The 16890-nt window shown below is 46.5% G+C and overlaps 2 protein-coding genes across 7 annotated transcripts in view; one reads left to right on the forward strand and one right to left on the reverse strand.

Annotated features, from left to right (window-relative positions):
* The window catches only part of STYXL1 (serine/threonine/tyrosine interacting like 1), a 50673-nt gene extending 49533 nt beyond the window's left edge, over positions 1–1140 (reverse strand). For 3 of the 6 annotated variants that reach the window (XR_005213555.1, XM_037814402.1, XM_037814401.1), the window contains exon 1: positions 600–697. Coding sequence is in view for 1 of the 6 variants with exons in the window: in XM_037814403.1 (XP_037670331.1) it covers positions 600–823 (224 nt within the window). In the remaining 5 variants the exon portion in view is untranslated. Of the gene's footprint in view, positions 1–599 lie in introns of all 6 variants that reach the window. The other 3 variants (XM_037814405.1, XM_037814406.1, XM_037814403.1) reach the window with 2 other exon arrangements.
* On the forward strand, positions 721–16690 carry MDH2 (malate dehydrogenase 2). The gene is made up of 9 exons (XM_037814414.1): positions 721–887; positions 4769–4937; positions 6459–6542; positions 7020–7129; positions 8866–8991; positions 11449–11526; positions 13753–13852; positions 14017–14168; positions 15496–16690. Exons 1-9 carry the CDS (start codon positions 822–824, stop codon positions 15625–15627), a joined length of 1017 nt encoding a protein of 338 aa, XP_037670342.1. The 5' UTR covers positions 721–821; the 3' UTR covers positions 15628–16690.
* Positions 16691–16890: the final 200 nt, after the last annotated feature.

Raw genomic sequence — 16890 nt, forward strand, 5'->3', positions numbered from 1 at the left:
GATCGTGGGACAAGTTATCATCTCTACACCCGTTTCCCCATCTGTAACATAAGACTTGTCCTGTAAAGCTCCTAGAACCGTGCCTGGTGCTAAGTCGGTGCTAGCCATTATCCATAGTAGTGTCCCTAAAGCTTCGTAACCTGTAATGCAAGTTCTCGTGCAGACGGCACCGGCGGATGGACTGGATGTGTGCGTGGGAGCAAGTGGGTGCCCGTGAGTGAACTCTTTGGGTGGACCCACATCCCCCCACTCTACCCCCGGGTCGCTCAGACCTCCCCTCACCTCACCCCCCTTCCTTTCCGGAGCTCAGAGTCCCTCTCCCGCCTTCAGGGCCGGGAGGGATGGGTTTGGCTGAAGCCTGGGGTTCGGGTCCGCGACCCACTCCGCCTGACCTGCGGCGCGACCTTGGCCGGTCTCCGGGTCAGAGCCTCTGCCTGGGGCCCCACCTGGACAACGGCTCCTCTAAGGTTCTCCAAACCCAAAGCCCGTCCTCTTCCACCCCTCAGATGCGAACTCGCCCTCCCACGCCGACCGCCTCTCCCCACCGGCCGCTCAGAACCTAACGCGCGTTAAGACCCAGCTGCGAAACACGCGCCCACCTCGCGGGGGTGGCCCTGAGCCCCCCTCTCAGCCGCCTTCCGAGTCTCCCCAGAATTGACCCATTATCGCGAGATCTGGGCTGCAGGGCGGGGCCGGAAGCCGGGACGGTCTCGCGAGGACAGGCGCCGCGGGAACGCAGTCCCAGTGCCGTGTGGAGGTCGTTGGAGTCAAGTCTCCGCTGCCTGCCGCCTTCCCGCCAGCCCGCACCCGCCCGCGCAGCCATGCTCTCCGCCCTCGCCCGGCCTGTCGGCGTCGCCCTCCGCCGCGGCTTCAGCACCTCGGCCCAGGTGAGGGACGGAGGTCCCCGGCCCGGGCGCCACGTGCGCCCCTGGCTCGGGAGCAGCCCTGGCGCCCGGGCCGGCCTGGCCCCCGGGGCCGCCGGGCACTGGCCGGAAGCTGTGGTGCCCTTGACTGGCCCTGACACCGGGCGGAGGGGCGGCGGAGGAAGGCAGGCCAGCTCCAGGGCCCCGCGCCAGACTCTTAGCCGATCCCGTTCAGAGGGCCTGCCCTTCGGCTGCACTCCTTCAAGGTTGAGCCGCTAAGGTTCTGGAGCCGGAAGAGACTTAGGTTTTTAATGCAGCTTTCCACGGTGCTTTGGCATGACAAGTCTCATTCTCCTTGCAGCGTGCGTATGGGTTGTGTGCGAGTAAAAGAAACTGTGTGTATCATTAGGTCCAGAGTACAGAGACTCAGGCACCGAGGTCAGGTGACTCCGTCCAGGTTATGCAATGATTTGGGCAGAGGATTAAAATTCAGCTCTCCTTACCACTGTCAGTGGGTTTTGGATCACCAAGGTTTCCCTCTGTGAAGACTCTGCTTCCACTTAACGGGCAAAAGGGCGCCTTTGAAGGCTTCTCGCTGTGGGAGAACTGGGCCCTGGACCCGGGTGTTATGAAAGTGCTTGACAGTAGCCGTGAACTACTTAAAGTTAAGCTATTTTTAGCCATCTTCGTCTGGGACAGTGATTCTCGAACTTTGGTGTGTTCAGAACAGAGGCCCAAGCTCTTTGAAGGAGGATAGAACTTGGGCCCTTGTAGTTTTTCGAAGTGCCCCAAGTGATTTTGATACATCCAAAGTTTTGACAACCCAGGAGACACCAGTGTTGCCTTTTAAGTACTGCACCCAAAGGGAGGCAATTCCAAATCTCTTAGCATTTAGCTTCTGCCCTTCAGTTCTGTTTCCTGCTTAATCTATTCATTTGAAAAGTAAATGTACAAGTCAGTACATTTGGTATCCTTGCCTGCCAAGAACAATTCTAGGTGCTTGATTTGGGCCAGAAATGAGAAAACTTGGGGTAGGCGGAGATGAATTTCCGTGGCACCTTCTTATTCAATATATTTATGGGGCTAGACACGGGAAATACAAGAATAAACAGAACTCTGTGAAATTTACTATAGATTTACTTAGTTCTCTTAATGTCTGTCTCCCCCATTACAAAGTGCCTTAGATAGTGATAAGCACAAAAGATAAAAATAAGCAGGGAAGGGGAGTTGGGTTTGTTGGGGAGGAGGGTTGCCATTTTAGATCAGCCAGGGGTGGCCTCATCCAGAAGGTGGCATTTAAGTAGAGCCTTGAAGGCAGCAGAGATCAAATCATAACCAAGTTATTCCAGGCAGGAGAGCAGCAACTGGGTAGCCTTGAGTGGGGTGCCTGCCTGGAATGTTTGAAAACAGTAAGGAGTCCAGAGAGGACAGTGGGGTCAAGATAGGAGCAGGCCTTGTAAGGACTTTGGCTTTTGCTCTGAGACGGGCAGCCATTGGAGGGTTTGGAGCAGAAGAATGACTTCAGCTTAGTCCCATTTTAACAGAATAGCTGTGGTTCGGAGGTGGTAAGAGGCAGCTGAATTCTGAACATATTTTGGTGGTAAAGCGCACAGGACTTGCTCATGGATGATTGGATGAGGAGTAACAGAAAAAGAAGTCATGGATGACACCAAGGTTTTGGGCTTTGGAGATATCATTTGCTGAGATGGGAAAGGCTACTGGAAGAGAGTAGTTTGGGGAAAGGATATCAGGAGGTCAGTTTTGGATGTGTTGGGTTTAAAGTGCCTGTTTAGACATAGGAGTGGAGATGTTCAGAAGGCAGTTGAATAAGAAAGATACCTTGAGCCAAATGGTATGTTGGTCTCCAGACTTTTGATCCTGAATCCTTAACAGTAAAAATGTTTTGAGCACACAGCCCCAGTATATTTATTTCTACTTATATGTATTATGGTGCTGACATACATTATAACACAAAAATTGAAATTTAAAAACAAACTGGCATATTTACACTATAAAACAAAATTCTAAATGAGGGAAGTGGTATAAACAATATATCAATTTCCAAACAGTTGCTAAGCAATATGCTACACATAGCCATTCCACAACCCATAAGAGGTGAACAGGTTTGGAAGACAGCTCAAAGAGATCATGAGCTAACCTCTGTAATACAGATTTTCATTTCATTACAAAACATCATATAGATTGCACTGCTTAAGGATTGTTTTTATAAAAATCAGCTACATTGATGACATCTTGTAATCAACAAACAATAATATCACCTCAACACAAAGAAAAGCAAAGAAGTGAGTGGGGAAGTCATCTCCCTGCCGCCCTGTGTGTTCATCTTATGATTCAGGACTGATGCTCACAAGGACCTCAGTGAGGACACCAGAGTCCATCTTTATTGGTAGAGTTTAACTCTTTATTGTAAGATAAAACATTAACATTTTCATCCTGTATCCCAGTGGGACTGTCTTGTGCTCCTCACTTTGGGGCCACTGCCCCATCGGCCTCGGAGGCCAGGCTGAGTGCTGTGGGCGTGAGGAGCTTTGGAAGCAAGGAGTGAAATGATTAAAACTTTGACTTTTAGGAAGGATGATTTAGAGGTGGAGCTGAGGAACTAAACTAGGTAATGAAATGTGAATGGGGAGCAGGGAGCAGGTTGGAAATAATGTTTAAGACGCCAGATCCTTTGTGTCCTGACTGGGTGTCTTTGTTAAGGTAGAAGGAAAAGGCAGAAGATGGTTCCAAAGGTTTGAATTTGTGAGAACCCAGGTGCTGTTAGGGAACAGGGGCGGGAAGGGGTGGAGAGGGTGATTTCAGACAGTTGGGTTTGTGAGACCAGTGAAACTTGTCCAGAACTGGAAATGAGGAATTGGAACTTGGGCATCCCTGGAATTTGAGAGTTGGTCACCTAAAACTGATAGATGAAGATCTGACAATGAGTGAGACTGTCAGAACCTGGGCACTTCCTCAAAAGGTTAAACAGGTTACCATATGATCTGGCAATTCCACTCCTAGATAGAGACCCAAGATCAACAAAAACACATCTATACAGACATTCATACATGAATGTTCATAGCACCTTATTCAGAATAGCTCCAAAGTGGAAACAACCCAAATGTCCAACCACAGGTGAATGGATAAATAAAATGTGGTCCAGCCATAGTATGGAATATTATTCAGCCATAAAAAGGAATGGCATTCTAATACACACCACAACATGCATGAGCCTTGAAATCATCATGCTAAGTGAAAGAAACCAGTCACAAAAGGCCACAGTATGTGATTCTATTTCTGTGTCCAGAATGGGCAACTCTATTAAGGACAGAAACTAGGTTAGTGATCACCTGGAGATGGGGACACAGAGGGGTGATGGCTAAGGGCTGCAGGGTGTCTTTTGAAATAATGATAAGGTTCAAAAATTGATTGTTGTGATGGGTACACAACTCTAGATATGCTTAAAAAAGTATGAATTGTTCAGTTTAAATGGGTGACTTGTATAGTATGTAAAATGTCTTAATAAAGCTGTTTTAAAAATAAATAATGAATAGGATTAGGTAATGACCAGTTGGTAGACATACTTAGTTATTAAAATAGTTATTAAAAGTCAAGTCTTTTGGCTAATAAGCTGATGCCAGTTCTAGCTCTGGCCTTGTAGATGTTTTTGAGGCTCTGTAGTCTCTTTGCATGCCCATCCCAAAATCTATAGACACAACCTCTCCCCCGTTTCCTGAGGCCAGCCTCAAAACTTCTGAGTGAAACAGACCTTTGAACTGGTAGAAAGAAAACGATCGTATCTGCCTTCCATACCACTGCTGTCAGAGAGGCTTGGGGCAGTGTTTTTTATATGATACCACATGGAACCTTTTGATATCGAGTCCTTTCTCTGTGCCTCTTTTTAGAGCCATGCTAAAGTAGCTGTGCTGGGGGCTTCCGGAGGAATCGGGCAGCCTCTTTCTCTCCTCCTGAAGAACAGCCCCTTGGTGAGCCGCCTCACCCTCTACGACATCGCTCACACGCCCGGAGTGGCCGCCGATCTGAGCCATGTCGAGACCAGAGCAACTGTGAAAGGTACTGGGCACACGGGTGTAGGCTCTGCGTCTCTTCTCTCCACTAGGCCGGGATCCAAGTTTTGGAGTAGGCTGCTTAAATAAAATGAGGTATTTAGAGACTTGGGGCTTCCGTGTTAATTTTAGGATTAAATTTCACAAATGAGTTCACCTTTGTAGACTTGGATCTATAAAATTTTAGCTGATTAACAGTGTCTTTTCAGGAAAAATAAAGGTCGTCTACCATTCCAATTTTTTGTTCTATATTTTCTAATTTGAGAAGTCATGACAATGGAGAAGAGGGAACCACCTGGAACCTTTTGCAGGGATTTTGGGACAGTCAGAATTGCTGTCCCGTGGAGTCCTGCAGGCTGTCTTAGTACAGTGTGCCAGCCTCCACCTCCAGGGTCACTTTCGCTAGCCTCTCCAAAGCATGGTCTCCCTAGGAAAACCTTCCTTTTCACAGAAGGGTAGGGTCTGTGCTGTTAGGTACATATAGGTATCCTAGAAATCATTCATAATTATAGGCCCTGCTTGTTTTACCTTCATATTATGTAAGCATTTCCCTGTGTCACCAAAGTCTTGGTAAAATCATTTTGAAAGCTGTATTATAATTTATTACTTATTTATTACACCCATGTTACTGACCATTGTACTGTTTCCTGTTTTGCTCTTCTAGAAATATAAGTTGTAATAAACATCATCATCTTTCCATCTTGTCTCTGAGAATAGAGTCCTAGAAATAGAATTAGTAGGTATGAATATTTTAAAGCTTTTTTAAATAGCATACCAAATTGCTGTCCAGCAAGATCATACTGATTTCTTTCTCTACCAGCAACGCATAATAATACCCTGTTTGATAAGTGAAACATAGGGCCTCATTGCCAGTTGAAGACTCATTTAAACAACTCAGGAGGTTGGCTATCATGTCATATGTATGTTTATGCACCTCCTATAGTTCTAAATTTGCTCATTTTTCTTTTGAGCTCCGGCAGGAAGGAAGAAATCAAACATTAAAGCAGATTTTGGACATTGGAGCAAATTTCCTTGAAGTTTTTGAAAATACACGTCAAAATCCTTGTTTATCAGCACAGGACTTTTTCTTGGCTTTCAGTGCGCCTTCTGAAGATGGAATTCTTACTGGGGTCGTTGTGAAGTAGAATTAACAGCCCTAATTGGAGATTGTGATTGATTTGCAAGTGCCTGTGAGCAGGAAAAAGAAAAGCAAATACCTTGGTTTGGTTTTGTGAAAACAGAATCTAGTTCAGGACCTGGGGGTGTACTAATCCATTCTTTAACACGGGCCTGGGCAAGAAGAGGTTGGAGGAAAGCAGATGAAAGGGGAGTGTTCTGTCAGCCTCACGGGGCAGAGGTTGTCAACTAAAGGAAGCCACTTTCCAGTTGGGCCTTCTGGCCCCTCCTGAGGCCTTTGGTTGGCATCAAGCCCCGATAGGGGCAGTCTTCCCAGACTTCCTCCCCAAGAAAGTGGTAGCATCTCTGGATCATGGAAGGGGGGATTGCTCTAATGGGCTTTTTCTCATAGGCTACCTCGGACCAGAACAGCTGCCAGACTGCTTGAAAGGCTGCGATGTGGTGGTTATTCCGGCAGGAGTCCCAAGGAAACCAGGTGTGTGTCTGAAAGCCTGTCCCAGCATCTCCCTACCAGTCAGGTGAGGCGAGTGGTTTTCCTTTAAAAATGGATTTTATCCCATCTCCCTGCTGCAGAAAATTTTCAAAGGCTCTCCCTTGTCTGTGGGATACAATTCAAAACTCTCTGTTGGCCTGGCTCTTAAAGCCCTTCATGTGTCTGCTGGGTTTTCCCCACCGAGGCTCATCATTCCTAAGACATCCCCTCCTTGAGAAGTCTTACTTAATCCTTGGTGATCCTCCTCAGATGTCACCTTCCTGATTGCCTCCCCACTGCCTCCCACCACACACATAACTTCTGTTTTGGCACTTGTTACACTTGATTGTTTTACTTGAAAACGGAGGCCCTGTCTTTGTTGATGTTTGAATATCCTGTAACACCTAACACACAGCACTTGGCACATATTTGGAAATCCATTGTGTTTTGTGTGAACATCTCAAATTGGACCGTTCCCAGGCATGACGCGAGATGACCTGTTCAACACCAACGCCACAATTGTGGCCACCCTGACCGCAGCCTGTGCCCAGCATTGCCCTGAAGCCATGGTCTGCATCATTGCAAATCCGGTGAGTGCCACAGGGCCTGGCCCACTTATCGCTCCACAGGCAGGTCAGCTGCCAAGGCTGTGCTGAAGGCGCATCAGCAGAAGTATGCTAAGGTGCTGGTAGTAAGAGCAGTAGGTTAACATGCAAAATGGGGGTGAGTTGGACAAGCTAAGAGGTCCTTAAGTTAATTTTGTAGAGTCCTTTGGGCTTAATATATCTCAATAAAATTGCATTAAAAAAAAAGAAGCGCTGGATTTTGTCAGGTGCCTTTTTTCTGTATCAGTTGAGGTGATCATGTGTTTCTTTTTCCCTTTATTCTGTTAATGTGCTATATTATATTAATTGATTTTCTTCTGTTGAACTACCCTTGCATACCTGGGATAAATCCTAGTAGTGGATCATGGTATATAATTCTTTTAATGTGCAGTTACATTCAGTTTGGTAATATTTTGTTGAGGACTTTTGCATCTATATTCTTAAGAGATACTGGTTTGTAATTTTCTTTTCTTGTGGTATCTTTATCTGGCTTTGGCATGAGGGTGATGTTGGCCTCATAGAATGTGTTAAGGAGTGTTCCCTCTTCTTCATTTTTTTGAATAAATTCATTTTTTCTCTGCGGGAAAAAATTTTTTTCAATTACAAATAAAATAGATTCCTTTGGGCATGAAGTAAATGTTTTAACCTAGTTCTTCCACCAGCTAACTTTGTGCTTTTGTATGACAAATCATTTCCCCTCTCTGTATCTTAGTTTTCCTCCCTGGAAATTAATTCATTCTTGAGGCTGCTCTCTACCAAGACATTGTAACCTAGTAACACCTTTTTCTGGTTTGCAATTTCTAGTTCCCCATCATCCCCTTTCTCCTCATATTTGCACACATAATCTTATAGACACACAGCCTCCCCGGGCCCTGCTCACTCAACACAGACCCCAAGTGCTGGCTCCTCACTGAACAAGGCCAGCTGCGGGTCCCCGGCCTGGCTTAGCAGAGCCTTGGGTGCTTTTAATAGTGGCCCTCTCTGTTCCTCCTCCCGGTCAAATCTGGATTCTGGTATTTTCCCGGTCTGAGTACAAGGACCTGAAAGGGCAGGGACAGTCATGCTGACTGAGGGATGTGGCAGCTGGTAAATGCCTGGAGTTGGTGCTTCCCTGAGGAGAGGGTCCTCTCTCCTGAACTAGTTTGCTCTTCTTCAGAGCGGCTGGATGAAAGGAGATAGCAGCCGTTTCTTTTGTTAGGGAGCGAACTAACTGGTGCCCAACATAAACCTTGCTTTGTTTTCATTACATTCTTTCTGTGTACCAGGTACTGTATTAAGCACTTTCTGAATATTAAACCATTTAATCTTCCCAACAGCCTCGGGAGCTACTTACCTCCCATTGAAAAGCTAGAGAAGCCAAGTCCTAGGTGACAACACAGAGTGACAGAGCTGGGGTTTGACCCTAGGTCATCTGAGCTTCGAACCACTGTGCTGTGGTTAGCGGTGATGGCCGTTCAGGCGCAAGCCTCGGGTGGAGCAGGGGTGCCTGTGAACTCTGTGTTCCGAGGCTGTGAGGCAAGCACGCGCCGCAGTAAAGAGTTGCTTTGTTTACACGGGGGAGAAGGAGGCCACCCACTGCGGCCACTCCTGCCCTGCCTATAAGCAAAGTACCCACATTTGGCCACTTAGGACTTGTCAGTAGTCTGGCAAAAAGATTTCTTGTTGCTTGTCTCTGCTCTCAGAATGAAGGGCAAATTATTCCTGTCTCTTGGATTTGCTAGGTTAACTCCACCATCCCAATCACGGCAGAAGTTTACAAGAAACATGGAGTATACAACCCCAATAAAATCTTTGGTGTGACAACTCTGGACATTGTCAGAGCCAACACTTTTGTTGCAGAACTGAAGGTAAGGGCTGCATCAGGTATCTCTGGGAGTTACCTTTCTGAACTTCTTCAGCTCCCCTTCCCCCCCAGCCTTGCTTATTTACAGACATAGAAGACACTTAACATAGAAGGACACTTAGAGGCTGCTTGTCACTTGGTAGTTGTGAATGTTTTTCTGGCTTGCCCTTGGTGGATGGCAGCTCTGAGGTTCTCTCAGGGAATCCATCCTACTAGCCCTTGTAGGTATGTGCTTTAGCCAGCCTCTGCTTTGGCTCTGCTTACCCTGTGCCTTGTCCTTTTCCCTGGTAGCATGAAGGGTTCAGGCTGCCACAGCTCCACCTTGCTTTCCCCGTGTTTTTCAGTGTCTGGGCTTGGATTGTCCTCCCCTCCCCCAAGCCATCTCTGTTTTCATTGTCCCCCAAAACTGGTACCTGCTAGTTACTAGACAAAGGCTGATCAAATTAGCCAACAAAGAACTTAGAAAAGCTCAAGAAATCATAGGATGCCAGAATTGTTCTATCTGTCATAGCTTTCCTTAGATAGTCTGGTCTTGCCAGTTGCCTGATTTTTTTCTCTTTCTGGACTGCCAGACCACATCCCTAGGTAGATAACTGTCACACACATGGCTTACTGATATGTGCACATGGGCCCAGTTGCCTTCTTTTCCCTCCCCTGTGCGCCAGACAGACCTGCTTTCAGACAGAGCCCCACTTTCATTCAGACAGAACACATACATGCGGGCCTCTGTAACAGGCTACCTTGTAGGTGTTGGGGTCACAAAAATCCTTGGTGGCTTGCTGTAGCGGGAAGACAGACCCAGAACTATTTAATTCAATAACCAGTTCAGTGCAGGTGTGCACACAGTGTGGTGGGCCCTGGAGGTAAGGAGAACATGAATTTACTTGCTTTGAGTGCGGGTGATCGCCTTGAAACTGGGAGCTGGGGTTCCTGGGGCTCCGGCAGTGGCCAGAGCACACATTCCCTCCAGGCCCTGCTCCTGTGCTGCATATCAGTAGCCACTAGCCACATGTGGCTATTTAATTAAAATTAAATCCATAATCCATGCCCTCTGTCACACTAGCCACATCTCAGATACTCAATAATTATGTGTGTCTGCTGTATTGTTGCAGAAAAGTTCTATTAGCAGTGTCCTGGCCTAGATGCTTTCCTGTAGGAAGCGTGGGGAAAGAGGATCTTAGCCCCTGCCAGAGGAGCTGAAGACTTGACAGGCTTCTCAGAAGCAGGGGCTGTGCATTCCTGTGGGTATGGACTCATAAGGAGGACTTTTTGATGAGTTGGCTTCAGTTAAAAAGGTGTAGCCAACCAGGATGGGTCTTAATCCTATTACTGGAGTCTTTTATGAACAGTGGAATTCAGACAGACAGAAAGCCACATAGAGAGCAATCAAACTGAAATCCAACTGAACCTACAAGAGAAGGGAGAGGCCAGAAAAGACCTCCATGAGCATTGCAATGTGACAGGCTAAGGACCCAGGATCGCTGGCAGCCAGCCCCAGAATGCCAGTCTTGGGGGTGAAAACATTATCTTGATGCTACCTTGATTTGGACGTTTTCCCGGACTCAAAGCCATGAGTTAATAAATGCCTGTTGTTTTACCAGAAAAAAAAAAAAAGAAAAGCAGGGGCTGTACCGGATCATTCCCCTGTCCGTGGTAGCCAGCACGGGCCTTGGTATAGAAGCCCTGGTAAAGGTGACTGGACTGAAATACCTTAATTCTTTGGCTGCCTGCCCCATTTGAGGCTAGTTGTACCTTTGCTAGGTAAAGTTTGGTCTCCTAACATTGGGCTGGTCTGTTCAGCACTCATGGGGTTTGGGGAAGGCTGCATCATTTGGGGAGCTGCCCACCTCCGTCCCATGATTCCCACCAGATTTCCTTTTTTGTTCGTTTCTTAAGAAATACCAGGTTCACAGATAACTGGGAGCATTGTACCCCCGGTTCTTAAATAAATGAATTGGCTTCTTCTGCAAGCCCTGCTAGTTTTGTTGCTTCTGTCCAGTCACTGAGTTGCCAGACTTCTCACCCCTGGGTTTCCCGAAGCCGTTCGCACATTCTCAAACCAGGGAATGGGGCTGTGACTGTCGGTCTGTGGCCAAGTACAGGAGATTGGGGTCTGAACTTGTGCCTAGGGAATGACACTTGCTCTGGTTATCCTCCGGCTCTGGAAGGCATTGGGCCAATGGGGGAACCTCCAAGGAGGCAGTCTGCAGCTCGCCATAAGGGAAGAGCCCTGTAGTAGCCTCACTGCTCAGCCAATCAGTCCTCTGCACATGGATGCAGCCTGGTGTGAGCCCTTGGCTGGGCTGTGCTGGGCAGGGTTGGACAGGGTCTCTTCTATACTTTCTTAGTTTTGTTCTGAGCTACTATGGAGTTTTCCAGTATTTGGTGCTTTGGGTGGAGATAACATGTTTTATACCCAAAGAGCTTGCCAAAAATCACTGACGCTTCCTGCTTTGATCAGGGTTTGGATCCAGCCCGAGTCAACGTTCCTGTCATTGGCGGCCATGCTGGGAAGACCATCATCCCCCTGATCTCTCAGGTACGTGCATTACGTTACAGAGGCCTCAGGGTCTTGAGCACCTTTAATAGGTTCTGCTTTGAGACTGACAGATGGAAACAGATCCACCATCCGCCGGTTTTTGAAAGGCCTCCTGGGGTGGGTGCAACCCCAGCCTGTCTGTTGTGAAAATTTCTTGCTGAGGCCTATGGGGTTGTGGTCAGGCTCCAGCATCGCAGGAGTTCACGGCCCAGGGGGTGAGGACGGTCAGGAGGCGCTCAGGGCTGTCAGCTCCAGCACAAACCACTGCTAGACACGCTGCTGGGGTGTTGGTCAGGCCAGAGCAGGTGTGCTGAAGGATGAGAATGACCAGTGAATGTCACTGGGAATGAGACACCCCACATCCATGTCAGAACCCCACGTCCATGTCAGAATGCACAGAGGACACCACAGCATTTTTGTGGTATTCTTATGAGAACATCTTAAAAATTGGTGGACTGTCTATAAAACAAGTATTCTTGCAAAGTAAAAAGGTTCTTCAAAAATGAATAGAGGTGTAAACTCAGAATTGAATCTTAGAACGTAGCCTAACGTGAAAATGATTATTGTCATGGTCCCCAGATTGTAAGCTCTTACAGCAGTCAACTCTATTCCTGAATTGTAAGGCCTATCTCTAAACTTTGAGATGCTGATCCCTTAGTGTATAACCTGATTGGTCTCTGGAACAATGCATATCTCTGAGACACCTGAAACTCCAAGCTAGAGCTCAGCAGATATGAATGTCAGTATTAGCGCATACAGCAACTGTTAAAAAAAAAAGCCAAAAAAGAGCCCAGACTTCAATTAGTGATATGAATGAAGCAGATCTGGTTAAGACTAGGGCAAACCGGGCCAAAGAGTAAAGGTCAAAACTGTGTTTTAAAACTTCAACTTCCATGTGAGACCAAGGGAACAGATGTTTATTTGGTGCAGGATCTATATTTTCTAAACAGTATAACTCTACAATCGGTTTGTTCAAACACCACAATTACGTGGAACTTTGAATAGGAAGTGAGATACGATAGGTTAGTATAGGTTAGAGTGAAATAGTGACACATCCCAAAGTAATTTGGGCAGAGAAAAAAATAAATATTTACAACCCACCCCCACCCCCCCAAGGAGCTGGGAGAAGGTGCAGAAGTGTTGGACTTCCTCACCTGGGCTGGTGTTGATGTCACAAAGATTGGGTCTGGTGGTTTGATGTGCCAAGCCCTCTGTCGTGGGACTTGCCCTTATTAGGTTTGTTACTGCAGAGGAGAGGCTAAGCTTGCATATAATTGTGCCTAAGAGTCTCCGCCTGAGTACCTCTTTGTTGCTCAGATGTGGCCCTCTCTCTCTCTCTCTCTAACTGAGCCACCTCAGCAGGTGAACTCGCTGCCCTCCCCCCTATGTGGACCCAACTCCCAGGGGTGTAAATCTCCTTGGCAACGCAGGATGTGACTCCTGGGGATGAATCTGGACCCGGCATCTTGGGATTGAGAATATCTTCTTGACCAAAGGGGGATGCAAAATGAGACGAAATAATTTCAGTGGCTGAGAGATTTTAAATGGAGTTGAGAGGTCACTCTGGTGGACATTCTTATGCACTATATAGATAATGCCTCTTAAGTTTTAATGTATTGGAATAGCTAGAAGTAAATACCTGAAACTACCAAACTCCAACCAGTAGTCTGGACTCCTGAAGATGACTGTATAATAATGTAGATTACAAGGGGTGACAGTGTGATTGTAAAAAGCTTGTGGCTCACACTTCCTTTATCTAGTGTATGGATGGATGAGTAGAAAATGGGGACAAAAACTAAATGACAAATAGGGTGGGATGGGGGGATGGTTTGGGTGTTCTTTTTTTACTTTTATTTTCTATTCTTATTCTTTCTGATGTAAGGAAAATGTTCAGAAATAGATTGTGGTGATGAATGCATAACTATATGATCATACTGTGAACAGTTGATTGTATACCATGGATGATTGTATGGTATGTGAATATATTTCAGTAAAACTGAATTTTAAAAAAAATGAATAGAGGATTCAGTAAACCTCCCAACAAAGTTGGTTTGTCTTTTTAGTTTGTCTATAAGCAAAGGTCTTGGTTTTGAGGGTAGTGGTGCTGGGAGGGATTCACTGGGGAACAAGTGACGAGAACACTGGAATGGGGGGTGGCGACAGAGAGACTTTAAATTCACGGCCAAGCCAGAGTCTGCTCAGATGATTGTCCTCTTTGGCTTTCAGTGCACTCCCAAAGTGGACTTTCCCCAGGACCAGCTGACCACACTCATCGGGCGGATCCAGGAGGCAGGCACAGAGGTGGTCAAGGCAAAAGCGGGAGCCGGTGGGTTTTTCTGTGTTTCACTCACACGTGTTGGATAAGAAGGCAGCTCTCCTTGCTTTGTGGAGTGGGGGTGGGTTTTTTGATTGGCAGAGCTGATTCAGTACCATTTGTGGACATGTAAAAATAAGGGATTCTGCCCTAAATTCTTGCCTGTGTCCTCCTAGGCTCTGCCACCCTGTCCATGGCCTATGCTGGTGCCCGGTTCGTCTTTTCTCTGGTGGACGCAATGAATGGAAAGGAAGGTGTTGTTGAATGTTCCTTCGTGAAGTCACAAGAAACGGACTGTCCCTATTTCTCCACACCATTACTGCTGGGGGTATGTATCCTGGAGATTGGTTCTTTTGACAAAGGAAGGGAAAGGTATCTAAGATTCAGGAGCTTTTCCCTGTCCATTTGCACCGTGATTCAGATTTCCTTTGTGCAGTAACTGCATATCACTATCACTGCCTGGCTTGTGCTTGGGTTTTCAAGGATGGAAGCGCCTCAAAGAAGTAAGACTCTTACCTCAACCTGTCTGAACCTCCCAGCACACAAGTCCCATTCACCTGCATTTGACCATGGCTGTCAGTGTCTGCCTGAGTGTGTGTTCTGATGAGGCACTCCTTCCAGCTCAAGGTTTCCCTATTCAAACCTGAATGCTGTTTCCCACTAGCTTTTACCCAGTGTTCTTGTTCTGAATTCAGGGACTACAAAGTCTGATTCCTCTTCAAAGGAGGCCCTGACGTGTTGGACAGCTGTCATACCTTCAAGTTCAGACATTCCTGGTTCCCCACTGGTTTTCAAATGCAGCATCGAGGACTGAGCCCATCTCATTATATTGCTGGGCTCATCCTGTTTTGGGCTGTCTGGCATGGCCAAGTCTTCAGTGAACAGAAACTCCTTTTCTGTGTATGGGCAGCTGTTGGAATCTGGCAAGTGTGTGGTTGCCTTTATCTCATGCCCAGAAGGAAGCAGTATGCGACTCAGTGGCCTTCCCATAGACACCCTGATGTTCAGGGAGCCATAAGTCACAGCCCCAGGCCCAGGGTGCTCTTGTGGTGGAGAGACAGACCCGGAACCATCTCATTCAGTAACTAGCTCAGCACAGTCCTGCGCAGAGTGGTGGGACCCAGGGCATTCGAGCTGAGTCAGGCTATTGTGGCAGCAGAGACAGTTCACAGTTTGGGGAGGTGAAGAAAGTGGCAATGAGACATCTGTTGTTTGTTGTTGTTGTTATAATGCAGTCATGTACCTATTTAATTCCGTTTGATTCAGGTGAATATTAAAATGTTTCCTTTTTGAGTCCTTTACCAACTTGTGGAAAAGACTAGGATCCAAAAACATGCTCTGTGCCAGGGAGAATAATATCAGGTGTAGCTCATTATCAAGTACTTTCTGTGCTGTGTCGGTGCTGAGTCTTCTACTCCTCTGAGGTGGCTAGTCTACTCATTTTAAAGAAAACAAACTTGAAATTTAAGTAATTTGTCCAAGGTGCCCAGATAGTAAATAATAGCGCCCGGGCCCCAGCCTGGGGCTCTCAGCGGCTGCCCAGAGCCCACTGGTGCAGAGAATTAGGCAGAGCTGATGAAGCCACAGGTTGGGTTTTCTGTAACAAAGTCATTCACAGAAACTTCATTTTAATGTTTCACCACCTTCCCTCTCAGAAAAAAGGCATGGAGAAGAACCTGGGCATTGGCAAAATCAGCCCTTTTGAAGAGAAGATGATTGCTTCTGCCATTCCTGAGCTGAATGCTTCAATCAAGAAAGGAGAAGAGTTTGTAAAGAACATGAAATGAGAGTACCTTTGAAGAGTAATCAGTTTCCTTATTTATTACACATCACGGGAAAGCCATTTCACATACCCTTGTTATTTTTAATTCGCTTCGATAATGTTTATTGAATTAACATTATCATTCCTTCCAAATTGTGGGCTGGACTATTGGTGCAAATAAAAGCAGACTTTGATTTTCTTTTTCAAGTTCCCCTATAAAAATGTGCTTTTTTTTTCCGTTAGAGCTGGCTTCAGAGTGTCACCTGTTTGCATTACAAATCAGAACTAGATATTATTTCTGTTAGATAGAAGCGTGATGGTTTCATCAATAGCTTCAGAAAAAAGTCTAATTAAAATGAACGGGATAAGAGAGTCAACCCTCCTTTCTGCACCCTTGCTTCCCTCAGGGTGTAAATTGAAAGAACGGTCAGTTCAAGCCTCCGGGACCTGATTCCCTGCAGCGTCGTTTCTCCCTCAGTGATAATTTCTCAGTGGCTAATGCCGTTTTCTGTCCCTAATTCTGGGTTGAATTATCTGGTTAAGTCAACTGTACTGCCTTCACTGTGCCTCCTTGGCCGACCTCAGTGCCCCTCTGAATGTCATCGTCTGACCAAGCTCTGGCACTCAACGATGGTGACAACCCGTAGCAGGAGTTGTAAGGAGGGCACGGGGCAGTGTTGTGGGGTTGACCAGAGCGCCAGCTGCTGCAGCAAGTCTGCAGCCACAGCACTGGCCACCCTTGTAAAAAGGAGGTGGTTTCCCATTTTCATCAGTTGCCTAAGAAAGGACTGTGTCCTGATTGCATTTATCCTAACAGGGATTGAGGTGTGGGGAAGCTGAAGTATAAACAGAGCTCTGGGTGGGAAGGAATTTTCTGGCAACAGGTGATGACCTTCCATTGTAGGGGGAAAGGGCAGGTGGGGGTGGGGGGTATGCCCAGGGAATGGAAACTCCTTTACCCACAATTCCTTTTTTTAACTCAAGAATTCATTAAAACTGAAATGGATTTTATCAAAATATATGTTGATACATGCTCATTGTATACAGCCTAAAAAGTAGCCAAAAAATAAAGCAGGGAAAAAAAATCACTGATTGTATGTGAGTGTTTGTTCTCTTGATTTTGTATATTTCATAAATTGAAATTATGCTTCGTGTACTGTTTCTATCCTACTCTCACTATTACTGTGACAAACCACCCCCATCTTGGTTGCTTCAAACAGTAGCCAGTCTGTTCTGTTCTGGGGGTTGATTCGTGCTTCTGCCACGTCGTCTGTTAAAGCAGGTCGCT

This window comes from Choloepus didactylus, chromosome 21 (genome assembly GCF_015220235.1).
Source record: "Choloepus didactylus isolate mChoDid1 chromosome 21, mChoDid1.pri, whole genome shotgun sequence".
NCBI lineage: Eukaryota > Metazoa > Chordata > Mammalia > Pilosa > Megalonychidae > Choloepus > Choloepus didactylus.

Excerpts from the sequence above, each read along its gene's own strand:
- MDH2 (XM_037814414.1), top strand. The coding sequence starts at position 822 with ATGCTCTCCGCCCTCGCCCGGCCTGTCGGCGTCGCCCTCCGCCGCGGC. Across the intron at positions 4,938-6,458 it reads GACCAGAGCAACTGTGAAAG|GCTACCTCGGACCAGAACAG; the intron begins GTACTGGGCACA and ends TTTTTCTCATAG. Across the intron at positions 8,992-11,448 it reads CTTTTGTTGCAGAACTGAAG|GGTTTGGATCCAGCCCGAGT; the intron begins GTAAGGGCTGCA and ends TGCTTTGATCAG.